Genomic DNA, 14,088 nt, shown 5'->3' with positions numbered 1-14,088 from the left:
GAAGGAAGGAAGGAAGGAAGGAAGACACCAGAACGGGAAAAGGAGTATTAGTCACAGAAACCAAGCCATTGAAATACTGCAACTCTGTACATGATTTTGGAAGCATAATTAAAAATTTAACTGCTTAGATTATATTAAGGATTGCACCACTACATTTTTACAAGGTTCATTAGCCTAATTATACACTTAATTAAAACAAACTCAGTCACACATGTTAGCATTTTCAATTCTAAGTATAAATTACAACGAATAATAAAACTGAAAATAAGTAACGAATGTTTTATTGACATCTAAATTGGCTGAGCAAGTCTGAGTTTTGCTTTGATAATGCAAATTCCCACAACTGCCACCCAGCTGTATGAAAATGATCATAATTCATCTTAATAAAAGCTGACACAGTAAAAACACCACAACAGTAGTCAAGTCAGAGTAGGAATGGGCTGAATGGATCCCATCAACCAGGCCCGCTCACCTCGTTGATTACTAAACATGAGGGACTGACAGTTACTTACATCCATCTGATCCCTGAGAACCACAACCACCATCTTGGTGGACACAAACAGAAAAAAGTTTAGAGGAATTCTAAGTTAAAATAAAATCTTGATTTTTTAAAAAAAGTTTTAAAGGATAAGGTGAATTAGAGCAAAACTAAAGGTAAATAAAAATAGAGAATTCCTTCAGATTAGGGGGGAAATGACAGGCATCATACTATTACATTAAGAAGCAACATTTATCTAAGTGTAAAATACAACTTTACTCTCAAAAATAAATTCATTTATTACGGTCCTTTGTTGGAACAAATAAGTCTGCAGCTGAGAATGCACAATTGAAACTTTTAGACAAAATGCAACAGATTCAGTAAATAAAGTTAAATTGTTTTTTCCTAAAGTAATTAAAACTGAGTGCTCAAAGTTCAAAGAGCATTTTTTTTCTTTTAAAGGTAATATTCATTTTAAAACTCTACAGTGAATGGAAATACATAAACCTCAAATAAAGCTTTTCTTAACATCTGAGCTAGTACCATGAAATTCAAACGGGCTGTATTCTTCTTCATTAACATATCCACCCAACCAACTAACTGTGTATTGGGATTCTCAAGTTTATAATAAAATGTCATCTTATATTCATGACAGAAGAGGAAAATAATATAATCTATTATCTACACTAATCAGCACCTTCCTAGACAAACAGACCACCAAGCAAAAAGGAGGGAATTTTTGCTTGAGAAATAGAAAATATTCTTATCAGCTGCCACTACTAAGTACCATACTAAATGTATTTTACATGTATTTGATAATTATATGTATTTTCTTCTTTAAATCATACAAAGTCATAAGAGTGTCCCATCCCACTGATGTGAATACTGAGCATAAATGAAGCTGATCTGCCCAGGCAACACTAAAAAGACAGAGCCAGGATCTGTCCAAAGGTATCTCTGGCCTCAAAAATTGGACTGTTCCTGATACCCCTCTGCCAGTTAACGAAGACTTAGTATATGATCAAGTCAGTCATTCATTCACACAGAGAAATAATACATTTCTAACTAGAAATTCTGAAAAGTGAACATTTTGTTTTTTCATGTGTTAGAGACCAAAAAGTAATACAACATAGGTTAGGTGAGCTATGAGTTACAACTAACAATAATTATAACCATGTTAATCTTAGGAGGAGGAGCCAAACTCAGATTTTGACTAAATAATTAAGTAGATGAGTATGGACGTCTCAACACTTTCCAAAGATACTTACTACTTTTGTAGGCAGCATAAAAGTTTTATAAAAACTTTGGTTTTTATTTGAGAGGAAAATTATTCAACATGTAGAAAACACACATATTTATATTTCAATCATGTTTTTCTACTAATCTGATCACAAGAAAACATATTTTCCAATAGGGTCTCTTTTATTTCAATTCGAACCTTGAACATTATAAAATATTCTTTTAGGTATGTGAATCTTTTCAGCTTGGATGGTGGAATTTATGGGCAGTACTGAAAGAAAAGAAGTCAAGGGAGAAAAGTCATGAAAAATAAATTTAATACAAAAATTTAAAAAGCTTTGTGTTGACCCTTCACCTAATACTTTAAATATAAAGATAAATGATTAAAAAATCATTTAGGATAAAATTAATCAGATAAATCAAATGATGTGCATATGTAAAAATCAAGGTGAGAATTAAGAAGACAATTGCCAGCACAACTGCCAGTAGGTAGTGGAAAATTAGAAACACACAGATAAACACACACACACACAGGTACACATACACACCCTCTTACCAAGGACTGTATTCCTATTTAAAGATTAGATTTTTCCTTAGGTCTCATGATTGGTAATCAGATATTAGGAAGAAGAGTTTAACTGAGTACATATTATTAATCAGAGAACATCATAAATGAAGTTTTTTTGTTTTTTCTGTTTTATTTTAAAGATTTTATTGGGGAGTCGGGGAAGAGGAATAGACAAGTTGCTGTCCTTTTGTTCTTCAGCCTAGTTGTGAAGGACGTTGCTTCACTGGCGCATGTTGGTACCATCATTGCGCTCTTCCCGAATGAGGCAGATCGGTCGCTGGCCTCTGGACGGCCACTCACGGTGGCTCTTGGCAGCTCATGCAGGCTGCCGGTCGCTCACGCTGGCTGCCGGCCACTCACGGTAGCTTATGGCAGCATAGGGCTGCAGCCTATGCTGTCACTGGCGACTCACAGCGCCCAGCTCCAGGTCGAGCTGTTGTTCACCATCTTAGCTGTAGAGGGCACAGTGTCACTGGCCCATGTGGGATCCGAACTGGTGCCCTGCTGCTCAGAGCTGGCGTCCCAAGCCAGCTTCTAACCAACGCGCCACTCGGCTGGCCCAAATGAAGTTATTCTTTCTATTTCCTTTCTTCCTTGGAATTCCTTAGAATTAGGGGTGTGTGACGGTGGGAAATAATATATAGTTACAATAAAGAGACTTTCTTATCAACCAGTAATCGGAAATAAAATTTTGGACTTTTGCCCGCGCCCCAAATACTATGAACAGGAAACAAAGGAGAAGGAATTTTAGATATGAAAATACTAGAATGTCATCTCCATGATGGCATTTTTATTTGTTTGGTTCTCTAAGGTAGGCCTGGCAAATTATAGCCCATGAGCCAAAATTCGACCTGCCACAGAATCTGTAAATGAAGCTTTATTGGAACATAGCCACACTCATTTAGTTATAGATTATCTATGGTTGCTTTCATGCTACAAAGACAGAATTTAAAACTGCAACAGAAACTCAGTGGCCCACATTGCCAAAAATATTGGACACTTTATAGAGAGTTTGCCAACTCCTGATATACATTATGCCAAATTGAAAATGGTGCCTGATAGATTCTATCAATAGATCTTCTTAAAATTTGTGTAATAAAATAAACACAAACATATAGTTACTATTTGCATAAGAAAAAGTACTGTGAAAGAAAATTCCATGGGCCCCAGTTTTAAGTGTAAAGAAGAATGTATACAGATGGGAAATGTCCAGTAAAGAATAGACCTAGAGAAGCTGGCCACTTTATTAAGAATAACATGCTTTAGCCATACTTGTTTCCATAGGTGAAAAGATTTACAATATTTACTGTAAGATAGACTGTGGAGTCCAAGTAAAATAATAGTTATTTAAAAATAATACAATCATATTTCTTGAAAAACTTCAATAATTTCTCCATTATTTACTGAATGCAGTCTCATGGCCATTCATCAAGTGCTTTCTAACATCTCTACAGTACTATCTTTCAATACATTCTGTTTCTAATCAATGACTCATTATTTCTAACCAATCACGTACATTTTTATGTAGCACCTTCCTTTCATGTCTTCTCTTTCTAGAAAGAATATCTTCCCAGAATGTCACTATTATAATGTCTACATTTCCTTCAAGGAATATATCAAGTTCTATTGCTTTAGTGAGGGTTTTGCACAGTATCCATTATTCAACAGTCCTGCTTCCTCTAAATCCCTGTGGCATAGATGTATCGAGTTGTTTTGAAACACAGCATGGATACTTTTCATATATATATATATTTTTTTTTTTTCTCAATTCGACATTAAGTCCCTTAAAACTAAATATAAAATCTTACAATTCCATTAGCCCAGCTCCTATTTCTGTATACGATTTAATATTGTGCTTTTTATTTTTTATTAAATCTGTTGGGGTGACACTGGTTAATAAAATTACATAGGTTTCAAGTGTAAAAGTCTATAATACTTTGTCTATATATTACATCATGTGTTCATGACCCAAAGTCAAATCACCTTCCATCACTATATATGACCCCATTTACCCTGTTCTACCTCCTCCCTTACCCACTGGTAACCACTATTGTTATATATGTTTATGAGTTTCTGTTTGTCTTTATTTGTTGAATTCAGTTTTACACTTCATGAGTAAAATCATATGGTTTTGACTTTTTATCTGACTTATTTTGCTTAGCATGATAATCTCAAAATCCATCCATGTTGCCACAAATGGCAGTATTTCATCTTTTCTTACGGCTGACTAATATTCCATATGACATCATTTTTACCAATCATCTATCCAAGGACACTTTGGTTGTTTCCATGTCTTGGTTGTCATGAATAATGCTGCCATGAACACAGGGGTACATGTATATTTACACATAGTTTTCAGATTTTTGGGATTCATACACAGAAGAGGGTTACTGGGTCACATGATAATTCTATTCTTAATTTTTTTAGGAAACTCCACACTCTTTTTTCCATAATGGATGGAACAGTTTACATTCCCATCAGCAGTGTATGAGGGTTCCATTTTCTCCACAGCCTCTCCAACACTTACTACTTGTCTTGTTAATAATAGCCATTCTAACAGGTGTGAGGTGGTATGTCATTGTGGTTTTCATTTGCATTTCCCTAATAACTGGTGAAGTTGGGCATATTTTCATACATCTATTGGCCATTTCTATGTTTTACTTTGTAGAAAAGCATTTGCCCATATATTTGTGGGTTTGTTTCTGGGTTATCAATTGTTTCATTGGTCTGTGTCTGTTTTTCTGCGAATACCATGCTGTTTTGATTATTGTTGCTTTGTAGTCTAAACTGAAGTCAGGGAGTGTGATACCTTTGGCCCTGTTTTTCCTCAGGATTGCTTTGACAATTCAGAGTCTTTAGTGAGTCCATACAAATCTGATGATTTTTTGTTGTATTTCCTTAAAAAATGTCATTGGAATTTTGATAGGGATTGCCTTAAATCTGTGTATTGCTTTGGGTAATATGGCCAATTTAACTTTGTTGATTCTTCCAATCCATGAACACGGAATATCTTTCCATTTCTTTTAATAATGTCTTATAGTTTTCAGTGTACAGATCCTTCAAATCCTTTAAGTTTATTTCTAGGTATTTTATACTTTTCATTGCAATTGCGAAAAAACTTTTTTCACCGCTTTTTTTGAAATTTCATTGTAGGTATATAAAAACACGATGGATTTTTATACACTGATTTTTGTATCCTGCAACTTTATTGTATTTGTTTATTGTTTCTAATAGATTTTAGTGGAGTGTTTAGGGTTTTCTATATAAAGAATCATGTTACCTGCAAAATGTGACTATTTGACTTCTTCACTCCCAATCTGGATGCCTTTTATAAATTCTTTCTCATGACTGATTACTCTGGCTAGGACTTCCAGTACTATGTTGAATAACAGTGGTGAGAGGGGGCATCCTTGTCTTGTTCATGATCTTAAAGGAAAAGCTTTCAGTTTTTCACAATTAAGTATGTATTAGCTGAGGGTTTCTCATATATGGCCTTTATTATATTGAGGTGCTTTCCTTGTATACCCATTTTATTAAATGTTTTAATCATAAATGAATGTTGTGTCTTGTCAAATGTGTTTTCTGCATCTATTCATATAATCATGATTTTTACCCTTTATTTTGTTTATGTGGTGTATCACATTGATCAATTTCCATATCTTGAACCATCCTTGTACCCTTGGAATGAACCCCACTTGATCATGACGTATAACCGTTTTAATGTATTCTTGTATTCAATTTGCTAGTATTTTGTTTAGGATTTTTGCATCTGTATTCATCATATATTGGTCTGTAGTTTTCTTTTTTGTGTTATCCTTACTAGGTTTTGCTATCAAGGTAATGTTGGTCTCATAAAATAAGTTAGGAAGTATTGCCTCTTCTTCAGTTTTTTCAACGAGTTTAAGAAGCACAGGTATTAAATCATCTTTGAATGTTTAGAACTCATGGGTGAAGCCATCTGGTCCTCATCTTTTGCTTTTGGGGAGGTTTTAAATGATTGTTTCAATTTCCTTACTGTTTATCGGTCTATTTAGATTTTCTTCATGATTCAATCTAGGAAGGTTATGTATTTCTAAGAACTGGTACATTCCTTCTAGGTTATTGAGTTTGGCAGCATGCAGTCTTTCATAGTATTCTTATATAATCTTTTGTATTTCTGTGGTATATGTCATAACTTCTCTTTCATTTCTGATTTTGTTTGAATCTTTTTTTTGTAGCGAGTCTAGCCAAGGGTTTGTCAAATTTATTAATCTTTTCAAAGAACTAGTTAAGTTCTTTGTTTTCTTTGTTGCATTAATTTTTTTCATTGTCTTTTTGCTATTTCATTTAATTCTACTCTATATTATTTCTTTCCTTTCGCTGACTTTGGGCTTCATTTGTTTTTCTTTTTCTAGATTTTAAAGATGTAGTGTTAGCTGGTTTATTTGGGATTTATCTTGTTTCTTGAGACAGTCCTGTAAGGATATAAACTTCCCTATTACCACTTTTGCTGCATCCGAAAAGATTTGATATGTTGTATTTTCATTCTCATTTGTTTCTATGTAACCTTTGATCTCAACTTTTTTCTTCTTTTTGACCCAGTCATTCTTTGGTAGCATGTTGTTTAATCTCCACATATTTGTGGTTTTTCTCGCTTTCTTTTTGCAGTTGATCGCCAATGAAAGCATTGTGGTCAGAGAATATATTTGGTATGATTTCAATCTTCTTAAATTTGTTGAGGCTAGTTTTGTGTCTCAATATACGATTATCCTTGAGAATGTTCCATATGCACTGAAAAAGAATGTATAATCTGGTGTTCTGGGATGAAAGGCCTGTAAATGTTGATTCTCTCCATTTGGTCTAATGTGTCATTTAAGGCTATTTCTTTTTTGATTTTCTGTTTGGATGAGCTATCCATAGCTGTCAATGGGGTATTTAGGTCCCCTACTATAGTTGTTTTTGTCAGTTTCTCCCTTTAGTTCTCTTAGTAGTTGTGATACATATTTTGGTGCTCCCTAACTGGTAGCATATATATTGGTAAGTGTTATGAATTCTTGATTTATTGTCCCCTTTATCATTATGAAATGTCCACCTTTGTCTTGTTACCTTTTTTATCTTGAAGTCTATTTCATCCAATATAAGCATAGCTATACCTGCTTTTCTCTGGGTGCCATTTGTTTGGTGTATCATTTGCTACCCTTTCACTTTGAGTCTATATTCGTCCTTGTAACTGAGATATGTCTCTTGAAGGCAGCACATGGTTGGGTTTTGTGCTTTGACCAATACGCTACTCTGTGCCTTTTTATTAGTGAGTTCAAACCATTTACATTTAGGATGATTATTGATATATGAGGATTTCTATAGCCATTTTATCTTTTGTTATCTGGTAGCTCATTGTCTCCACTGTTTCTTTGCCTTGTGCTTCTGTCTGTTAATTTAGTTTGGTGGTATTCTATGATTTTTTTTCCTATTCCTTCTTTTTTTATGTTATGTGTCTATGTTCTGGATTTTGTGTGTGTGTGTTACCATTCAGTTTATGTAAAAGAAAGTTTCATACATGCAATAGTCCTTTTTCTTCAGCATTCATCCTATTGCCATTCCCCTTTGCAAATTCAGACCTTTACCCCTTCTCCTTGTCACAAATTATCCCTATTTATGCTGAGTTCATTTCTGAGTTACAGTAGCAATTATCTTCTTATCTTTTTCCTTTTTATTTTTTCCCCCTTTAACCTTTATGTGATATTTAAATGTATAGTGCCCTATTCTGAACACTGGTAGCTATTTCCTGCTTCTGTCTATTAGTGATTTTACTCATAGTTCTGTATCCTTTTGTCTTTTTCTTCAAATAGAATAATCCCCTTCCATATTTCCTATAATACAGGCCTTGTGGTAGAAAATTCCCTTAGCTTCTGTATGCCTGTAAAAGTCTTTATTCCTCCTTCATATCTAAAGGGATAACTTTGCTGGATACATTATCCTTGGCTGGTAATTTCTTTCTTTTAATAGTTTAAATACTTGACTCCAACCCCTCCTGGTTTGTAGAATCCCTGCTGAAAACTCTGATGGTAAGCCAATGGGCTTTCCTTTATAGGTGACCATCTGCTTTTCCCTGGCTGCCTTCAGAATTATTTCTTTGTCAATAATTTTTCATAGTTTTAATATGGAGAAGGCCTTTCTGGATTGAGATAATTAGGTGTTCTGTTTGCCTCTTGGATTCAAGGACCCAGTTCTTTCCATAGGTTTGGGAAGTTCTCATCGACTATTTATTTTCATAGGCTCTCTGTTCTTGTAGCCCTCTCTTCTCCTTCTGGTATCCCCGTTATTATTATATTGTTGTTCTGTATCTTGCTTTTTAAATACTTAGCATTACAATACATCATAATCACATTACTATGTGTTTAGAAAGCCTCAGGAAAACTCATTAACAACTATTAAGCCAGGATATGCCCTTACTGGTTTTGGGGGTGTTTTTTTGGTTTTTTTTAAGATTTTTATTGGGGAATTGGGGGAAGGGGAACAGACAAGTTGCTGTCGTTTTGTTCTTCAGTCTAGTTGTGGAGGACGTTGCTTCACTGGCCCAAGTTGGCACCATCATTGCGCTCTTCCCGGGCGAGGCAGATCAGTTGCCGGCTTCTGGACGGCCGCTCAAAGCGGCTGTTGGCCGCTCACGCTGACTGCTGGCTACACACGGTAGCCCATGGCAACCCACTGCAGCAGGGGCTGCAGCCTACGTCGCCAGTGACTCACGGCAGCCCAGCTCCAGGTTGAGTTGTTGTTCAGCATCTTAGCTGTGGAAGACAGTGTCACTGGCCCTCATATGTGGGATCCGAACCGGGGTCCTCTGGCGCCCCAAGCCAGTTCTTAACCATCGCGCCACTCAGCCAGCCCATGCCCTTACTGTTTTATTTTTATGCAGTAATGCCATAGCTAATATAGATAGTCACAGGCTCATTCATTCCCTTACTAAGCAATACCTATGGGCCAAGTTGTGGAAATATAAAATATATATAAAAAACGTGGTTTTTCTGCCATAGAAAATGACAATTATTTACTTTCTGAAAGTAGTAACATTTGTGATTTAAATAAGGATGTTATGTTTGACATTTAAATCAGGAAAAAATGAAATTATATGTATGACGTGAAAATTCATTTCAAGGTAATAAAACTGTGAATAAAGAATTCTGGATGGGGATCAGTTCACTTTATTTTTGAATAACATACAGATGATGACTACAGAGAAACAGCATCAAGGAAAAGATAATACTGTCTTTTCTATGTATCTATTTGTCCCCATTTCTCAGGATGTGAGGCGGTGGTGGGGGGATGAGCAGCCACATGCCAGTTGTCACCGATGCGCCATTCAAGGAGCCACCTACTCTAGAAAACAGCCTTTTTATGTAGGCCCAGCAAGATCTTTAATTAAATGCAAAACAAAGCAAAACAAAAAAACAAACAAAAACTTCATTATGCCTCAGGCCGTAACTATAGCAAAGTAGCTTTAATTTTTTTTTCTATAACTGACTTCACATTTTTCCTATTTTCTAGAATTATATTTGATATTCTAGATGTTCTGCATTGTTTTGCTTCAGTTTATGATATTTGCTTCAGTTTATGATACACAATTCCCATTCTGCATTGTTCCTTATACTTTTTTACTTTGAAATATAAATCAGGAAGCAACACTGACATATATGTGTCACTTTTATAAAATTACAGGCATACCTTGGAGATACTGCAGGTTTAGTTCCAAATCATGGCAATAAAGCGAGTATCACAATATAAAGCAAGTCACATGAATTTTTTGGTTTCCCAGTGCATATAAAAGTTATGTTTATACTATACTGTAGTCTATTGGTTGTACAATAGCATTATATCTTTGAAAACAATGTATATACCTTAGTTAAAATATACTTTATTGCTAAAAATTGCTAACATTCATCTGAGCCTTCAGTGAGTGATAATCTTTTTGCTGGTGGAGAATCTTCAATTTGTAAAAAATGCAATATCTGCAAAGCTCAATAAGGTAAAATGCAATAAAACGAGGTACAGTAAGTCCTCACTTATCATCAATAAATTCTTGGAATTGCAGTGAAATGACGCATAAGGAAACCAATTTTACCACAGGCTAATTGATATAAACAAGAGTTAAGTTCCTATAGCATCTCATCAACATTATAACAAAACAACATTGAAATGATGCTATCTAAGGACCTGCTGTATGCCTGTAAGTATTCCGTAAGTGTTATTCATTTAGTTATATCTCGAAAATTGAGAAGGCCCAAGTATGATTGGAATTTTTTACAAGGGAAGTTATTTTTGGAAATTTCTACTTACATCCCATGAATATGTATTTTTTGTATTCCCACTAGATATATTTGCAATTTTGTCATGAGTTCTACTTAATTTCTTCCTTTCTGCTGTACTGAATTGCTTAATTTGCCCTCACAGCCACCATGGAGCTGATGTGGTTTCCTTTACAAGCTATCATCACATTTAAAATCACCTTTCCCCACCAGCCAGCTCCAGTAATCTAATTCAGACAATACTTCCTCTATCGGCTCACAAAGAACCTATTATATAACTATATCAACATTTATCACACAATTATAATTGTGTGATTTCTTGGCTATCACTCCACCTTGACTGCAAATCCCTGGAGGAAGGTTATATCCTGTTCATCTTAGTTTCCTAGCACCTAACACAGGAATTCTCACACAGTAAATGCTTGGGAAGGTATCTAACTGAATGAGAAGAATCCACTTCTAAGCATTTCTGAGAACAAGGGAGACAGGTGTTTCTGCTTCTGAAGATTGGTATCTATGATTCTGAGAAGGCTGCCTGCTTTTTCTCCCCCACTGTCCACATAACTCTGAAGAACTATTACTGTCAAGTCCATGAGGAAACAAAGGGGCAACACAGGCGTTGGAAAAAACCAAAATAGTTGTTTCCCAATATGAAAGCTGCTCATGCCTATTACAAATTTATAGGGAATCTGCTTTTCTTAATCTATTTTTCCCTTATATAGGAAAGCTACACGAGATTTTCTTCATTAACTGCCAAATCAAAAGGGATTAAAAATGACTCGGCTGAAAAAAAAACTTCTAGTTCTGCAAAGGGATATGTGTCTACATAAATGTATTCTGTATATTGAAACTAAACACACCATGGTAACCAGTAACTGGTGGATTTTGTGAAATGCCTTCCATTGAATTAATCTATAGTAGGTTTTTCTGTATTATTCTCCTTTTGCTTTAGGCTTTTCATCGATTTATTTTGTCCTAATATCCTTTTACACTGAGGTAGGAAGTATATAATAAATGACAGAAAATAACACGTTTGTCATTCAAATGCTGGTTCAAAGCTGGTACATACACAATTAAATCTCATTTGTCATGAGTTATATTCCACAAGCAGTTAAAGACACATTAGTATTGGGAAGCTATAATCCAAGTATTTTACCTTTTTTGTCTACTTATGATATAAATGGAAAAAGATTTAACTTTTGAGATTATTTTAAATTATATTTTTAAAGGAAGTGCAGGCAAGAGCCATTCTGAAAACAACTAAGCATGTTTAACTGGAAGTTCTTTGAAGAAATTTCAATGCTTCTCGGAGTTTAAAATTAAAAAAAGAAGAATAGGCGGAAACAAGTGAAAGCAGCTACAACTCTGCGAATGTAACACCACTCCCAAATTCAAGGTGAATTTCACATCTTGTTGCATAACATTAACATTCAAGTCTCATGCTCTAGCAGAGTTCTGGGTAAATCAAAGTTTCAGCAACCAGACATTCCATAAAGCATGTACTTTACCAAAGAGATGAAATCTGCACTTGCCACAGTTGGAACATACACCAGGAAGGTAGTACAATTGTTCAAATATCCATTAAAATAATTAAATAGATAATTTCATCACAAGTTTGGTAAGTGATATAGCGTCTGTCTTTTACAACTTATGATATGCTTGTAATTCCTTGGTCAGAGTTTAAACCATGTTCTGAGTTCTCGGTCACTGTTCTAAGGCAACTTTTCAGCATCTCCTTCTCCCAGTGTCAATAAAGTTAAAATTTTTAAAAATTAATAAATAAATAAAAATACAAGAAAGAAGTTCAGAATACGAAGCCAAAGAGTTCATAAACACCTTTCTCTGGGTAATCACTAGATGGGTAAATAAAAAAGGATGTGATTAAACATCAACAAGTTAAATGTGTACTGGTTAACGCTCCTGGGGAGAATGCAATGCACTCACTTATCCATGCAGAGGCCCAACAACCATTAGTTGCAAAATCAAGCTATAATGTGTATTTGAATATACTAAAACAAACAAAAACAATAATTCTTTCACAGGAAAAAGCAGCAGAATAAAAGCAACTCATATAACATTTGAAGAATATATGGTCTATAAAGTAATAAAGTCTTAACAAAAAGTACAAAATTTTGACATTTGAATGTGCAGAGACCACTGAACGGAAGGAGCCACAGGCCACGTGGCAGGAAATAAATCCATAGCTTGTCTAACTTTTCAAAATGTCAAACAAAATCATAAAGAACTTATAAAATTAAGAACTAAACATAAAAATGAATTTCAAATGGATCATTACCTAAGTTATCCAAATAATTTTTATTGGAAAAAATTTTTCCAGAAAATTGCTTTAAGCTCACCCTTAACTTTGCGAATTCATCTGGAGTTCTGACTCTAAAGTCCATCAGCAATTTTTAACAAAGTAAAATGTCTTCACGGATGTGACGAACAATAAAATTATTAGGATAATTTAAATGCTCAGTTTCTTCATCAGCCTACGTGCTGTCTATGATTATAATGTATATACGTACGGACAAAGTGGCAGCTGCCCCAAATGACAATGTTTCCATTAAGCATAAGCTAAATCAACACCACTCTATATCTGAGCATAAATGAAGATAAAACACTCCACATTATGATTCAATTAAAAACCTCCAAGATACGTTACCTGCCGCCTCGAGCACTGAAAGGCACTACATGGATTCCCAGAGGCCCTCCATCGTTGGGGACGTGTACGAGCTTTACCATATCACTGTGAGACAATGATGAATGAGGGAGCATGAACATGGACTGTAAACAAACCAAACCAAAACAGAACAAAACAAAACAGAAAACCACAACAACACAGACATACAATAAGCAACAAAAGAGAACAAAACAAAAACCCCACCAGGCACACACGCGTGTACATTCACATTCTGGACTATAAGCATGGTGATGAAAGCAACGTCAAACACTACATACCTGACCTCTAGTCTGACGGCATGGAGGGAGAGCAATTGTCAGAAATAACTACATTAAAAATGACATAAAACCATTTCCCTCGGACCACTCTTCTGTGCAACCTAAATACACATTTTGCAAATCAAATCTCTAGAGTTCCACTAAAAATTTACCATCCCAATAGCTATGTCAAGGAAAATAAAGGTTAACTCAATGAAGGTGTTACAGCTACAAGGCACTTTTATAATTTACAAAGCACTCCTATATATGTCACATTGTTGAGCCTTCCATAATCCAATAAGGTCAAAGTTTTTGTCCCTGTAGGTGACAGCCCAGGTGTGATCTAGCTATCCTTATTTCCCACTATTCCACAATGATTCCAAGTCACCATTTCCTAAACTGCTGTAAGTACAGGTTATGCAACTTCTTTCTCAAAGTCAATAGACACCCGCTAAAAAAAAAAAAAAAGTTCGTAAAAGTGTTTGTAATTGAACTTTAAAATCATGAAGTTATTTATACAAAGTAACGTGAAGTTACTTCTATTGCATAACTCCTTTACTATTAATGCAATAAGCCTAGAT

General features: G+C 34.9%; 1 protein-coding gene across 1 annotated transcript in view; it reads right to left on the bottom strand.

Moving 5' to 3' along the window:
• PARD3 (par-3 family cell polarity regulator) overlaps window positions 1-14,088 on the bottom strand; it is a 611,228-nt gene that overhangs the window by 299,166 nt on the left and 297,974 nt on the right. Inside the window, exon 9 of the mRNA XM_019652604.1 lies at window positions 13,233-13,316. Coding sequence (XP_019508149.1) covers window positions 13,233-13,316 — 84 coding nt within the window. The remainder of the gene's footprint in view (window positions 1-13,232; window positions 13,317-14,088) is intronic.

This window comes from Hipposideros armiger, unplaced genomic scaffold (genome assembly GCF_001890085.2).
Source record: "Hipposideros armiger isolate ML-2016 unplaced genomic scaffold, ASM189008v1 scaffold_183, whole genome shotgun sequence".
Lineage (NCBI taxonomy): Eukaryota > Metazoa > Chordata > Mammalia > Chiroptera > Hipposideridae > Hipposideros > Hipposideros armiger.
Note: the sequence above shows the minus strand (reverse complement) of the source record. Positions and strands in the feature narration are given on the sequence as shown.